This window comes from Mustela nivalis (genome assembly GCF_964662115.1).
Source record: "Mustela nivalis genome assembly, chromosome: 4".
Classification (NCBI taxonomy): domain Eukaryota; kingdom Metazoa; phylum Chordata; class Mammalia; order Carnivora; family Mustelidae; genus Mustela; species Mustela nivalis.
In genome coordinates, this window is record NC_139023.1 from 35,009,047 (window position 1) to 35,023,892 (window position 14,846).

Below are 14,846 nucleotides of genomic sequence, written 5' to 3' on the forward strand. Positions count from 1 at the left end.
GAGGAGATATCTCAAGGCAGCACGTGATTAAATGTCAGATATATGGAAAAATCAATAACAGATTTATTCAGAGAAGGATGAGAGCACATCAGTCTAGATTATTCTATCAGACTTTTTTCCTTCATATTTCTCATGAATTCATATGTAACAAAAAATCTGGTCAGAGTCTCAGAACGCACATTTTGAGGAGAAAGACATAAAATATTCCTTTCGGTTTCTAGACTAAAACTTTTGAGTCTGAGGTTGTTCTTACCATGATTGTGGCTGTGGCGGTGGCATATTCTCCACCTCCCCAACACTCTCCAATGTTGGGACATCGAGCTTCCTCACACACCTGGGAATAATAAGGAATGGAATACAATCAAGCTGCAAATATTAACCAACTAAGCAAATCAGTGATCAGGCATTTTAAATTGTCCATTCTTTACAATGTATTTATGAAGAAATTCACTATTCAAAAATGTTATTAAACTGCCAAACTGTATATATATTAGGATCCCATTTTTAAATCAAAAACAACATGAATGTGGGGCGCCTGGGTGGCTAAGTGGGTTGGGCCTCTGCCTTCGTGGCATCATGGGATCGAGCCTCATATCGGGCTTCCTGCTTGGTGGGGGGCCTGCTTCTCCCTCTCTCGCTCTCTCTCTGTCAAATAAATAAATAAAACTTAAAAAAAAAAAAAACCAACATGAATGTATATATTTTACATGTGCAAAAAAGGTTTGGATGGAAATATGCTAAAAAATGAAATGGTTTAGTTAACATTTGGGATGGCATACATGATGCTTCACATTTAACATTACATTTTTTCCAATAAATGTATTTAATTTGTAATATAAAATATACACAAAACCCCCCATTTCCCAAATTGTGGGGGAAAGAATCTCTTTTTTTTTGTATTATTAAATCTGAAATTAAGAAATTAAGTTTTGTTTCTTTTTGCAAGGAAAATGACTTTTTAAAAAATTTTTTTAAGATTTTATTTATTTGTCAGAGAGAGAGGGACAGAGAAAGAGCATGCACAGAAGCAGGGGGAGCATCAGGCAGAGGGATAAGCAGGCTCCCTGCTGAGCAAGGACCCTGTTGCCAATGCTGGACTCCATCTCAGGACCCTGGAATCATGACGTGGGCTGAAGGCACTTAACCAACTGAGCCACCCAGGCGTCCTTAAAAATTTTTTCTAATTTTATTTTTAAGAAATCTCTACACCAAACATGGGGTTTGAATTCACAACCTCAAGATCAAAAGTTGCATGCTCTACTGACTGAGACAGCCAGGTGCCCTGGGGGGAAATCATTTTTTTTTTTAAAGATTTTATTTATTTATTTGACAGAGAGAGAGATCACAAATAGGCAGAGAGACAGACAGAGAGAGAGATGAGGAGAAGCAGGCTCCCTGCTGAGCAGAGAGCCCTATGCGGGACTCGATCCCAGGCCCCTGGGATCATGACCTGAGCCGAAGGTAGAGGCTTAACCCACTGAGCCACCCGGGAAATCATTTTTATTTATTTATTTATTATTATTATTTTTTTAAGATTTTATTTATTTATCGGGGGGGGGGGGAGCGAGCACAGGCAGACAGAATGGCAGGCAGAGGCAGAGGGAGAAGCAGGCTCCCTGCAGAGCAAGGAGCCCGATGTGGGACTCGATCCCAGGACGCCGGGATCATGACCTGAGCCGAAGGCAGCTGCTTAACCAACCAGCCACCCAGGCGTCCCGGGAAATCATTTTTAAATATAGTTCCATTCCTGATATTAATGCATCCCTAAATATCTTTATTCACTTTCCTTGCTGTTTTTGATATGCACTTTATTAAAGTGTAAGTAACACATATGCAGAAACACTATGACTTTCAGTTAAGAAGGACATTTAACACTCTGAAACTTACTGTATGGAGATTCAAATTCCGCAATGTATTTTTCAATTTATTGTAATTTTTCCCCATGGGAATCTCTGTCTTTAGCCATGGAGGCAGTCTTAACCTGAGGAAAGCCAAACATAACTATCCATTAACAAATATGTTCCCAAATAATCACGCAGCTTTGCTCTATAACAATTCTTACTGCAGAGTTGGGTTTTTTTGCCCCATAATCCTGGGCTAACTCTAATTTCTGCCAGAAGAGTAAGAACAGAGAGTCACATTTAGACTCGTTCAAACCACTTCAGAACACACTCATAATTGTGTCTAACAGAGCAATATGCTCATGTCTACCTTTTGCAAAGTCACAGAGTAAAACCATCCTAATGAAAGAATGAGGAAGTTTCTGAACATCTCATTCCCCAGTGAATAATATTGACAAAAAGTTCTATATTTGGTCAGAGAAAGGAGAGATCCCCCAAGTGTACTTTCTGCTCTGCATTCCAGATTTATGATCGTTATTACTGAAAAAAATCTAAAATTTGGAGAGAAGAATATGTTTCCTCAGGTTCCCCTTGACTTATATCCACTTGTGGAGTAGAAATTGTTGGGTAAGGTCTCTCCCAAAACAATCTGCCCTCTGTGAAATTCCCTCACCATTCTTTTGAATTAAGGCAAGGTATCCATAGGACATATGTACATAGAAGCAAAAGTTAGATCATCAATACGCAGTAAGGAAGATCAAATTGACTAGTAGCAAGGTGATAATGTTTGCTCTATGCAGAAATTTTATGCTGAATGCACAATGGGATGGCTAGGTCCTAGGAAGATTGAAGAACAACTATCAAAAGGCACAGAGGATTCCAACAATTTCAGCTATTTACCTGTTCTATGTCTGTATCACTTCTAATGATTTTTAGCTCAATTTGCCAAGTCTGATTTAATTTATAATCCAGGGCTTGGTTATCCGTGAATATAATGCACAATGAAGGAATTTATCTCAAAATTTCAATTACCTTTCTCCCTTCTGGCGTTTTAAGTTTCCTTTATATTCATCCCACTTGCTCTTGTCCACAAGATCACCAGATAAAAAATCTTGAAGGTCTGGTCCATTTTGTAAGAATTCCTTTTTTTTATCTGGCAAGGAACTTACTGCTCTGACTGGACTGCATAAATATCTTCCGAATATCTAAAGAGAGTTCATTAGGACATGTTTTTAGTGAGATTTGAAGTAACTTAGTTGGAACCTCCTTTAATACCTAAAAGAGAGGGTAAAACCAGAGAAATGATACAGAAATTATGTCGAACAATTTAAAAGCTTTGTGTAGGAGCTCAGAATCTAGGATTTAAGTCTCAAGAACAAAGGAAACCTAAAAGAGAATGGGAGCTAACAGTTTACTGCTAGAGACACAACAGATTTAGAAACCTTTGGACCTGGCTAACATGTCACACTTTCATGTAACCCACTAAACTACTAAAAGTCTGTCTTTCATACAGTTTAAACTGCAATAACTGGAGATGCCACAGCTCTGAATTTTCCGCTCTTGAGTCGAGTCAAGGACGTATGAAAGGAAATTTGCATTAAGTCTCTCCTCTCTGGGCTTTGGATAGGCATAGTGTTAAAACGTAGAGGTAACGCTCAGTTGGTTTTAAAGAACTGGAAGGAGGGAAACCAAACCTAATGTTTTAATTTTTTAGATTACATTCTATGTTTGAACACGGTAGTCCATTTGTTGACCATAAGAAAACACTGGCTTCTAGATCTGAACACGAACGTGTACAAGATAGCCAAAACACTAAAATTCACAAGTCAGTACATGCAACGCAAGAGAACCTTCAGCAATTAAAAAAGAATGCCTGTTGGGGTGTTGCGGTATTGTTACTGCATTGGATCACTCTGCCTCTAAAGGCAGAACACAGGCTTTTGTTCTCACTGCCCAGACCGGTGTCTAGTACAAAGACTGACCCGAACACAAAGTAGGAATCTGGTGTGCTCAACGCCGTGCTCCTATAAAGCTCCAACTAATAATACAGGGTTCAGATCACTCTGATACGCGGGGCGGGTTGGCGGGGGGGGGGGGTGGAGGGGGGGAACCTCTCATCGCCTGCCAGAGAGACCTACAAACCAATACCAGAGACTCTACACGATCGTGTGACGGGAGAATTAAATGAGATACTACATGAAAATTTTTAGAACAGCGTCTAGCTCAAGTAAACGCTAGTGAGTGCTGGCCTTATTATTACTGGGCGCTCTAAAGAGATGGGAGCCCCCCCACCCCGGGCCCGCACCCTGCTCGCCCCGCCGCTCACCCGGGGCCCCACGGTGCAGGCGGCGCCCCCGCAGCGTAGAGACATCCCTCTCTTTTTTTTCCTAGGAGGGTCGAGGGATCACTAATTCCTGGGAAAGACAGATCAACACACCGTCGCTCAGTATATGACGAGGAACCTGAGCCACCACAGACCCAGCGGTACTTGAGCTGCTCCGCGATTGGCTGCTTTAGCCTGGTAGGGTCGCGCGCTCATGACGTCATACGCAGGGCCCAGACGGGTTACAAGAACGTGATGACGAACGACGCTCTCTCTTTGCCGCATCTACTGCGAGGTGAGGTTGTTTCGGAAATTTGTGAGTTTTGGGAATCTGAAGCCATCGGCTCGGGGAAAGCCCGGGGCCCGGGTCTGGCGCTCGCATCCTCTGTGTTGGTCGTTTCCCGGCGCGGCGAGCGCCATATGGATCTGGCGGCCTTGGGATTCGAGAACTGTATTGGGCTTGTGGGCCTGCCCCCACCCCTCAGCCTTGCCGGGCTGGCGCCGCCGTAATGACTGCTAGGGGTGCGCCGAGCGGGAGTTCGCCCGCTGTGCTCATAGCCCCTGTCTAGCAGCCTCGGTTTCCTGGGCAGGACTCGGCGGGGGCCTTTCTCCGGGTGGGTCGTCCTGTGTCCGCCCTGGGGGTTCTGCTTGCGGGTCTCCGGGGGCAGCGGAGCTCCGTGCGGGGTGGTGTGGCCGCAGACAGGCCCCGCGCCGGCCTCGTAACCGCAGGGGTCTGTGTTTCAGGATGAAGACCATTCTCAGCAATCAGACGGTCGACATCCCGGAGAATGGTATGAGACCTGATGTTTGTGCTCCTCTTGGTCTTTACTGCCTGCTTTGTACCTGGTTCCGGGGCCTCACAGATGCTCTCTTTCAGTCGACATCACCCTGAAGGGACGCACGGTGATCGTGAAGGGCCCCAGAGGAACCCTGCGAAGGGACTTCAACCACATCAACGTAGAACTCAGTCTTCTTGGAAAGAAAAAGAAGAGGGTGAGATGCGGCTCGTGTCGTGTTCTGTTTCCCCTTCCGACCCATCCGTGGCTGGGGTGGAAGGGAGTGATGTAGTAACCCCGGATTTGGTGGCTGTAGGAATGACAGAACCGAGATTCCTTGTTTTAGCTTGAAATCGGGTGTGGGATGGTGTGGCTAGTGTCGGCGGGACTGCTTCAGTGAGGTCGGGAGAGCGAATTCTGATGATAAAGCTCAGTGTTCCTACCGTAGTCGTCGTCAGCATCAGGATCTTAATACTGTCACCAGTGGGTCACCAGTGGGTGACAGTATTAGGAATCTTAGGGACCAGGCAGGTCTTGGAAGCCTGATGTTTTAGTTTTCTAGGAGTGAAGTAGGATGCAATTTGAAAAATGAGTATTTCTGGGTTGGCATTCCCTTGTGAAATGTGTTTCGTGACGTCTAGTATCAGAAAAGATCATAATGGAGGACTTCAGACGTGATTGCTTTAATGGGGGCTAATGCTCGAATCCAGAGCAATTCCCTGAGTACGTGGATTTTTCTCTCCGGCATCTGTATTACAGGAAGGAATCATACGACGTGTTTGTTCTGTTTCAGCTCCGAGTTGACAAATGGTGGGGGAACAGAAAAGAGCTGGCTACGGTTCGCACCATCTGTAGTCACGTGCAGAACATGATCAAGGGCGTTACACTGGTAAGCAGAAGGATCAGACGGCCTCCTTTCGGGAGGGGAGGCTTCTTTGCTGTCACGCGTGCATGCAACCTGAGTGTCTGCTGCGGAAAGTAGACTATGCCTGTAGTTCATGGAGGTATTTGGGGAAGGGTGATCTTGGCAGTTTATAATCGGCCTCTGTGGGTCTTGAAGATTAAGTCTTGATAGTAGGCTAATGGCGTTTTTTGGGGGGGGGGGTAGGATGTGTGGTGTTTTTGTTTTTATATAGAAACGTAGCACATAGGACAGGTTTTGATTTCTTGTTAGCCTGCCGCTCTCCAAAGGTGCCTCTTGAAGGGGCAGAAGAAGCTGGATCTCCTTTCAGCAGTCCCTGTCTACTTTCCTAAAAGTGTTTTTGTTGTCATTCTCTTTACAATTCCATTTCCCCCAAGTCTTTAAGATAAAGTTCATTTTGCTGTCTTTGCTGAAATGTTTTTCTTCACATTAAAACTCGGTCCTTTCAGAATGTGCCTCAGTAATGGCACCCTTCAGCTCCATTATAAGCCAGTTGGGTCATGTTTCCCCTATTTACTCTTGGCTGCCAGGCTAAGTTCCTCGAGGGCAGAGGGCCTGTCTGAGTTGTCATCTGGTATACTGGGGTATACCTTAGTAACTCAGTAAATGTTAGTCTAGTGCCCAAGATGAAGGGCTTTGGGGTTCTCTCTCTCTCTCTCTTTTTTTTTTTTTTTAAGATTTTATTTATTTATTTGACAGAGATCACAGGCAGAGAGGCAGGCAGAGAGAGAGGAGGAAGCACGCTCCCCGATGAGCAGAGAGCCCGATGCGGAGCTCGATCCCAGAACCCTGAGATAATGACCTGAGCCAAAGGCAGAGGCTTTAACCCACTGAGCCACCCAGGTGCCCCTGGGGTTCTCATTTTTAAAAGCTGACTTTGTTTACTGTGGTCATAGGAGGTAGTAAAATAAATGCTTCCTTAAAGAACTTGAGAGTCTATTGAAGAAAGTCAGAAGCATGTATACAATTTGGAAGATTTGGTACAAGTGACCACTGTTACAAAATCTTGACAATGAGTGCTAAGTGAGGACTGTTTCATTTTTAAACTACAAATAATGTAAGCACCCTACAAAATTTAAAAACTGGATTTGTCTTTCAAATTGTCAGCTTTGCTAATAGTTTGTTTTCTTGATAGGGCTTCCGATACAAGATGAGGTCTGTGTATGCTCACTTCCCCATCAACGTTGTTATTCAGGAGAATGGTTCTCTTGTTGAAATCCGAAATTTCTTGGGTGAAAAATATATCCGCAGGGTTCGGATGAGGCCAGGTATGTGCCTACCTTCAGATATGGTTCTGAAATGTTTACCTGTGAAGACTGGTGTTTGGGCTGGCTAAAAATCCTTATTTATTTCAGAATTGTCCATTTTGATTATGTATGTAATAACTCTTGATGTTAAGGTTTTGTATTGTATTCATACTCATTGTGATTCTTAAAAGCTTATACGTTAGTTTCAGGGGGTGTTAGCTATATTTAATTCTCTTTGCAAACTGAAATCCTAAAAAATATTGGAATAGTGGTTAATAGCATAGACTGCTTAGGTTCAAATCTCAGTTCTATTGGCTTTGGGCAAATCATCTACTTTTAGCTCATTTTACTTATCCAAAATTGGGAACATCTCATGTCTAGATGAATTAAAATTAAAATATACTTGGAACATTTCTTGCTTGATACATAATAAACACAGAAGCATTGAAAGTATTTTTAATTTTGACATTAGAAAATTGTACATGCGTATTTTTAAACAATTTATTTTTAGGTAATCTCCACTGAATCCCAAGATCAAGAAACATATGCTCTACTGACTAAGCCAGCCAGGTGCCCCAACATTAAAAATTTTAAAGCTTAGTGCTCTCTTGATGCTGCTCTCTTGATTCCATTGGGGTAGGAAGAAGGAATTCTTAGTACCATTTAATGAGTTTACAAAAATACTTTGTGGTATTAGCTATGGTCAGCAGCATTTAATGGGAACCCTTATATAAAAAAAAAACTTGTGAGGTACCAAATCTATACAGTAGGAATAAGACTTGATAAGAAAGCTGTGGACAGTTAAATTGGATACTATCTTCTCATACTCCTTGACTGAATCCCTGAAAGTCTAACTACTCTGGAAAAGATTCATTCAAGCAGGAACACAAACAAGATTTTGTCCAGATTAAGTCAGGTCCTATAAAAATCAGAATCTCAACAAGTGTCATTTGTTGTGTAAAATTGTAAGTGGAATAAGTTGCTAGGGTAAATGTTTTTAAATTAAGTATTGTACAGATTTGATTTTATGTTTACCCTGTGTGAATGCTTTCTCCCCTTTTTAGGTGTTGCTTGTTCTGTATCTCAAGCCCAAAAAGATGAGTTAATTCTTGAAGGAAATGACATTGAACTTGTATCGAACTCAGGTTTGTTTGTTTAGTATGCCTAATTATGCCTACAGAATTTTGTCTTGTAGTTGAATACATGGTATTCTACTCATTGGGTGAGCTTTTTCATTTGTGAAATTAAGTAAAAAGTACCTCAAAGATAATAGGTTTTAAGTATGGCATATAATAAAATCCTTTTATTTTAAGATGAATTTGGCTGGTAATGTAATTTCCTTATCTTTTTTACTGTTAATAGCTGCTTTGATTCAGCAAGCCACAACTGTTAAAAACAAGGATATCAGAAAATTTTTGGATGGTATCTATGTTTCTGAAAAAGGAACAGTTCAGCAGGCTGATGAATAAGATCTGAGGTAGGTTCTTGCAGTGTCTGTAAGTTTCCATACTGATTTTTAGAGGTCTTAATTTACTAAGAGTCTGAAACTGGAGTTGTAATGGCAGAAGGTGAGTTACATTCTAGAATACAATAGATGGCAGAATAAAAAAAGTGACATACATTTTTATTATAAACTAGTAATCTAAACGATAAGTTTTAGGTTATTGAGAGTAGAATTTAGTTTGGAGGGTATTGATGGAAATTGATAGATCTTTTTATTCTCTCTTACAGTTGTCCATCTGCAGAAACAGCGAGAAGCCGGATGATTTTTCAGACTTATTTGTGATATTTTAAAGATGCAATAAAAGCTTTACTGATTTGTGGCTTTTTCTTTTTCTTTTCCTTTTTTTTTTTTTTTTAAGATTTTAATTATTTGATGGACACAGTGCAAGAGAGCGTGAGTGGACTGGGGAGGGACAGGAGAGGGAGCAGTAGGCTGGGCCACCTAGGCGTCTCTGGGACTTTTTCTTAAACCAATAAGCCTTCCCAACTATTTGGCAGGTAATCATTCGGAAGTAAATTGTAGTGTGCTAAGAATAGTAACAAGGAATAAAATAGGAGTTTTTTCTAGTAAAACTTCGAGGGAGAATTGGCTTTTAGTTTTTTGAAGGAATATCAAGGGCATTTCAGGCAAGAGGAATATAGTACCATGTGACTTCATCATTGGATGTAGAACTTTTGGGGGGAGCTCCTGAAGGTATCTAATTTTGCAGAGGCATAAATTTTGAATATTTGTTAGGTAAGTGTGCTTGAGCCACTTTCCTGTATACCCTTAACTTGGGGGAAAAAGCGGGGGGGACAAAGTGATAGGGTTAATTTGTGTGTGATAAATGTGTCTAAAATGCTCTCAGTCTTCACACTCTACCCTACCTCAGCCATTACTCCCACATGCTAGTCCTTGTTATATTTAGAAACATAACCTTTCCAAAATCTTAATTCTATGTGTCATACTTGAAATGTGTTACTATACTGGTTGCCCTCAGCCTCTCCAGTTTTCCCGTCTCATTTGTTGAAAACTCCATCCTTCTGATTTCTGGGGCAAAACACTCAACTTTGATTTCTCTTAAACATATACATGAAATCCATTGGAGAAGTGTAGGCTCTGCCTTCAAAGTAAGGTATGTTTTAAGGATTTATATTAAGAAGAAGAGGGGGGCTACCTGGGTGGCTCAGTCAATTAGGCATTTGCCTTAGGGCTCAGGTCATAATCTCAGGGGCCGGGATTGAGCCTCATGTTGGACTCCTTGCTCAGTGGGGAGCTTCTCTGCCTGCTCCCTACTTGTGCCCTCTCGCTTTGTTGATCTTGAAGAAAAAAAGGAGCAACTGTTTGGAACGTATGGATCTTACTGAGATCTTGATTTTAAATGAGCCAACTAGATATTTTAAGGAGTTAATCTTTGGTAAGTTTTTAAGAAATAGAAGTGAAATAATCAACTATAGTTTGCTTTGAAATATTTGAAGGGTTAGGGAAGGCACCGGTGGGGCTCTAAGGGCTGTTTACTACCTATAAATTGATAACTTGTTGAAACTAAACAGGATTCACTGTGCCTACTTTAAGTTTTGAAATTTTTTGTAACAAAATAAACTACATTTTGGCTTGGGTTAGTATAATAGCTCTTGAACTGGTCAGCTTTGTTCTTGTCATCTGTTTTCAGCAGTAACCAGAGTGCTTTTCTCAAACTCCACTCCCTCTTAACCTTTCTGATAGACGGCTGAACTGACCTTGCTTTTCTCAGTACCACTGCCTTAAAACCTTTTAGAAGTTCTTTCCCTCTGGAGTGGCAACTTAACCTTCAGGTCTGTTGTCAAACATTTTCGGTGAAGCCTGCTTTGATCTGCCTATCAGTTGTGTTCACCCCTCACCGCCGTCTTACCTTATACACCCTTCCCTCTGCTTCACTTGTTTTTGTCCATAGCATTTAGAATGTAATATTCTTCACTTTGTTGTGTATTGATTGTGTGCTTTTTTTTCTTGTTAGAATGTAAACTGTGAGGATGGATCTTTTCTCACTAGGATATTCCAAGTACCTGGAACAGTAATGGTCTGGTATATAGCTATTTGCTGAGTGAATGGTACATAGATTGCCAGGGAGATTAAAGTATAAAAACTGTCATATCAGTGGGGCTGGAAAGAAGTGTTTTGGAAGGCATTGAGGATTTCAAAACCGATTTTGAGGGTTGAGGAAGAAGTTTCCAAATGTTACTATTACAGAGGGTGTTAAAATTGAGAATGTCAGTGTGTGGGCCGTGGTAGCAGCTGTGGGAGTAAGTGTAATTTCTCACAGCAAAGTGGATTGACATGGTGGCTGAGACTTCACAGGATAACTATTGGAAGCTGGTTGTAGCTAAGTGGTGCTTTTCACTTAAATTGGATGTGGTAAGGAAAAATCTAGTTTCCCCTGGGAAGAATTCCATGTCTTCAGTGTCTACAATGGATAATAAGCACTTGTGTGTTATTTTCCCAACTCCGAGGTTTAGATACCCACATTTTATAATGAGAAAACATACTCCAAAGAAAGTTATCTAGGATGCACAGTTTGGGAAGATGGACAGAGGCAGTATTGGGTAGAATCCAATTATACACCAGACCCATTCATATTTTATGGTTCTTAAAATTGACCAGATTGTTAGTATAAATGATCAGCATAAACCAGTTTATTTGGAATAAATGACATTGAGAATTCAATAATTAGTCGAAATGTACTGACCACCTAATTTTACAGAGGATCTTTAAACACCATGGCTATATTGTAATAGTTTCCATATGTACCAGACTTGTTTGTGAAAGACAGAGTTGTTACACTGAATATACAAACTAATACACACATACAAAATAGAACACACGTTAATTAGATTTTAAGAGGACTCCCCCACCCCCCCAGCAAGTCCCAGTCCTAAATTCTGAAAATACCCAGTCAAAAGCTTTTCAGTTTAAAATGACAATTTTTAAATGAGTTTGGGATAAACCTGGACATTAAGTATAATCAATCATGACTTAGATTAAATATTTACCTAAGGATTCTTGTATGATGAGTTCCCAGGTGTAAGCATTGGTTTGCGACTTGACGGGGAGTTTAAGGTGAGGTAACAGATTTGAAAAAGGACACAAGTTTTAACTTCAGCTCTAAATGTCAAGACAAAGTATTGAAGGTTAATGGCAAACTGAATACAAGATACTTTTAAATCAGAGCACAAAGTATTGAGACATGAGAAAAGCAAAACCTTAATTCTAAATCTTTGTTATTCCTATGACTGAATATGCATCCCTTTTTCAAGATGTAGGATATTAAGAAGTTAAAAAGTTGGCAATAAGTTGTTCAACTGATAATTCATATGAGAATATTCACTAAAACTTTGGAATCTGAATCCATGTGGCTTCAGCCAGGTGGTGTTTTTAAATGACCATCTTTCCACATAGTTAACATTAAAACTTCCCACATAGTTAATATTAAAACAACCAGTTGTAATTGTGGATAGCTTTAGGCCAACGATGGGAGTTCTCAAACAGGAAATAACAAAAATTACTTGAAAGCATAAAGAGCTTAAAAACCGCCAAAGCTGGGAGAGTGTATACAGGAGAAGAAGAATAGGAAACCACAATTACTGTTTGAATTTGACCAGCCAAAAAGCAAACCGATTTTCCATCAGTTTTGCATTTACTTGACCAATTGTGTTACCTCATTACAGTATCTTTGAAACTTCCTTCTATTCATTATCAATTTGAATCTCTCATTACCTACGAAATTTGGCTTCTGACAGGTAGACCTGAAAAGCAATCACAACTGCCTTAATTTAGGATGGTTTCCTACCAAGATTTTTTGAAGAAAACTTTCCTTTGACTCAGTAAATTCTTGGAGAGTGTGGACAGTGATTAGCTATTATGCAAAATGGGTGGTTATTTAAATGCTGAGTAACCTAAAGAATGGGTATGAATGGGTTTACATTCAGGTTTTCTTCCTCTAAAATTTAGAATACACTGAACAAATCTTAAGTATAAGAGTTCAAGAAAGTCAAGCTCCTAATTTAGATTTAAGAATTTACTTAATCCAGCTTCAAAAGATGGAGTGGAAAAAGTTTTAACTCCTTCAGACCCATCAACATTCTGAATTGTATCCAGAGGCACAGTTGCAAGGTCCAGACTGAGCTGTGCTCTATACCTTTTTGAGAGGTGCCTATATTCACATGGTGTCAAAACAATGGAGCTCCCCAGGAGAGCGCAAGTCTTCTGGATTAATATGATCCTTTGATAACTTTATAATAAAACAAACATTACATTATTTTAGAGTATTTAGCTTTCCTAACTATGTAAGATCTTGTTTGTTGCCTCACAAAAAACCAAGTGAGGAAGAATGCTGTCATTTTGTCTAAAGAGGAATTTGCTTTACTGTGAGGTTGAGTGCTGTCTCCATAGGCAGTTGGGTCTAGCTCTTAATCTTAGTTCTGTGATCTTACCATGAAATGAGTCATGGAAGTTCTGTGTTTTTAAATCAGATCTGATATGAGAGGGACCTCACGAAATACCATGTTTTATAAGTGATGATTTTTATTTCTTTTGAGAAAAACTAGGATCAATGTGCTTAAGAGTCTGTGCTGGAGCTGATGATGAATAAGCACTACTTAGCCGATTACGTATTTTCTACAAGGGAATTAGAAGTGACAGAATAATCACTGACTATCCACTGTTAAGAGTTATAAATTTCTGCTGTGAGTCTAGCAAAAGTTGCACTTTTTTCTATGTAATTTGTTATAACTATCTATGGTAGTTATAGAAGAAAGCTAGAGAAGAATGATGGATAACAGCTCATTACACTTAATGAAGCAGAGTATCAGATAATCCTCCCAACTTACTGTCTGGGTAAAGCTTTTATCTTCAGATGCAAGAACTGAATTCAGGAATGTGAACACCTAATGGAAAATTCATTTGGACCACGCAGCAGAGACCTCGATTGTCATCACCTTGGTTACCACTAGTATTTCAGATTGTCTTCTATAAGTTACCAGTGTATGGAACTGGAGTGGATTTTCAGACTTTCTATCATGCCGACAGAAATAGGATCAGTTTCACTAAGAACTTCTCTGTGGCCTTACTTTAATGGTATATGTTGTAAGTTCTTTGCTTTCCAAATTTTTCTTCTCTTTCGCTTATGAAAAATGGTAATTGATAAAAGTAGAACCAGGGTGGAGAAGAAGCAACAACCAAAGAATATCAATGGTTTCTTTTGCACAAGAAATAAGCAGACCATGCACTCCGTGTTTCTTTGAGTCTGATTGCATCTAGGACTCATGTTCTCAGAAGGGAAGCCACTGTTGCCAATCAGGTTGTTGTAAAGCTGAACTGAGGATTTAGCTTTGAAATCAGATGTGAAGAATCCAAATCTGGGTTTAGATTTTTCTTCAGTCAGTTTGAATGCATAATAGCCTTTAATTTTGACTTTATCAATTAGGTGTGCTGAAAAATATCAGAAATGAACATTAATCACAAATGAAGTATAAAATATCTGAGTTAGAATTTAGTTTCCACTGAAATAAGCTAAACTCGAAATAGCAATTGTCATTAAAGGGTTCTGACATTCTTTTTTTTTTTAAGATTTTATTTATTTATTTGACAGAGAGATCACAAGTAGTCGGAGAGGCAGGCAGAGAGAGAGAGAGAGGGAAGCAGGCTTCCCGCTGAGCAGAGAGCCCGATGCAGGACTCGATCCCAGGACCCTGAGATCATGACCTGAGCCGAAGGCAGCGGCCTAACCCACTGAGCCACCCAGGCGCCCTGACATTCTTTTATGATTGAAAAATAGGCAAAAATATGTGTAAGCTTTAAAAATTCAAAGTAAAACTGATTCATAAGTAATACAAAAACGGGTGGGGGCAGGGCACAAAAGCAAACTTAAGAAGAACTGGAGCCATGATAAAAGGACTTAACTGCCATTGTGTTCATTTGGTCACAAGCAGAAAAATCTTGTCTATTTGACCTGATTTCCAGACCTCAAATGTGCTCTTGGTGCTGCCCAATAACCACACATGGTTTCCCCTCGTCACTTGACTGATACATACCTCTCCCTCAAACTGTCATCCTTGCTTTGAAAGGATGACCTTCCAACCTACTTCACTTAAAAACTGAAGTACTCAGGGGAGAATTCTTCAATTTTGCGCCATCACATCTGTCCACCTACTATCATACTTCTGTTACTATGGATGACCTCTCCATATTCCTAGAAGGCTGACTCTTCACTTCTATAC

At 40.3% G+C, this 14,846-nt stretch overlaps 3 protein-coding genes across 6 annotated transcripts in view; 1 reads left to right on the top strand and 2 right to left on the bottom strand.

Annotated features, from left to right (window-relative positions):
• Nucleotides 1-4,336, bottom strand: part of LIAS (lipoic acid synthetase) — a 475,402-nt gene extending 471,066 nt beyond the window's left edge. Inside the window, exons 1-4 of one of the 3 annotated variants that reach the window (XR_014311216.1) lie at nt 4,168-4,331; nt 2,874-3,046; nt 1,888-1,981; nt 254-334 (exon numbers count right to left, since the gene is read on the bottom strand). Coding sequence is in view for 2 of the 3 variants with exons in the window: in XM_082728891.1 (XP_082585017.1) it covers nt 254-334; nt 1,888-1,981; nt 2,874-3,046; nt 4,168-4,212 (393 nt within the window). In the remaining variant the exon portion in view is untranslated. Of the gene's footprint in view, nt 1-253; nt 335-1,887; nt 1,982-2,873; nt 3,047-4,167 lie in introns of all 3 variants that reach the window. The other 2 variants (XM_082728891.1, XM_082728892.1) reach the window with 2 other exon arrangements.
• A 28-nt stretch (nt 4,337-4,364) lies between these two features.
• On the top strand, nt 4,365-8,932 carry RPL9 (ribosomal protein L9). 2 transcript variants are annotated; one of them, XM_082728902.1, is made up of 8 exons: nt 4,365-4,459; nt 4,909-4,955; nt 5,042-5,157; nt 5,734-5,829; nt 6,998-7,130; nt 8,174-8,254; nt 8,472-8,586; nt 8,841-8,932. In XM_082728902.1, the coding sequence occupies exons 2-7, from the start codon at nt 4,910-4,912 to the stop codon at nt 8,576-8,578; spliced, it is 579 nt and encodes a 192-aa protein (XP_082585028.1). In that variant the 5' UTR covers nt 4,365-4,459; nt 4,909; the 3' UTR covers nt 8,579-8,586; nt 8,841-8,932. The 2 variants fall into 2 exon arrangements, with proteins under 2 accessions (XP_082585028.1, XP_082585029.1); XM_082728903.1 differs by having other exon boundaries at nt 4,406-4,778.
• A 2,311-nt stretch (nt 8,933-11,243) lies between these two features.
• Nucleotides 11,244-14,846, bottom strand: part of KLB (klotho beta) — a 36,471-nt gene continuing 32,868 nt past the window's right edge. Inside the window, exon 5 of the mRNA XM_082728866.1 lies at nt 11,244-14,058. Within this exon, the coding sequence (XP_082584992.1) occupies nt 13,694-14,058 (365 nt within the window). The 3' untranslated portion in view covers nt 11,244-13,693. The remainder of the gene's footprint in view (nt 14,059-14,846) is intronic.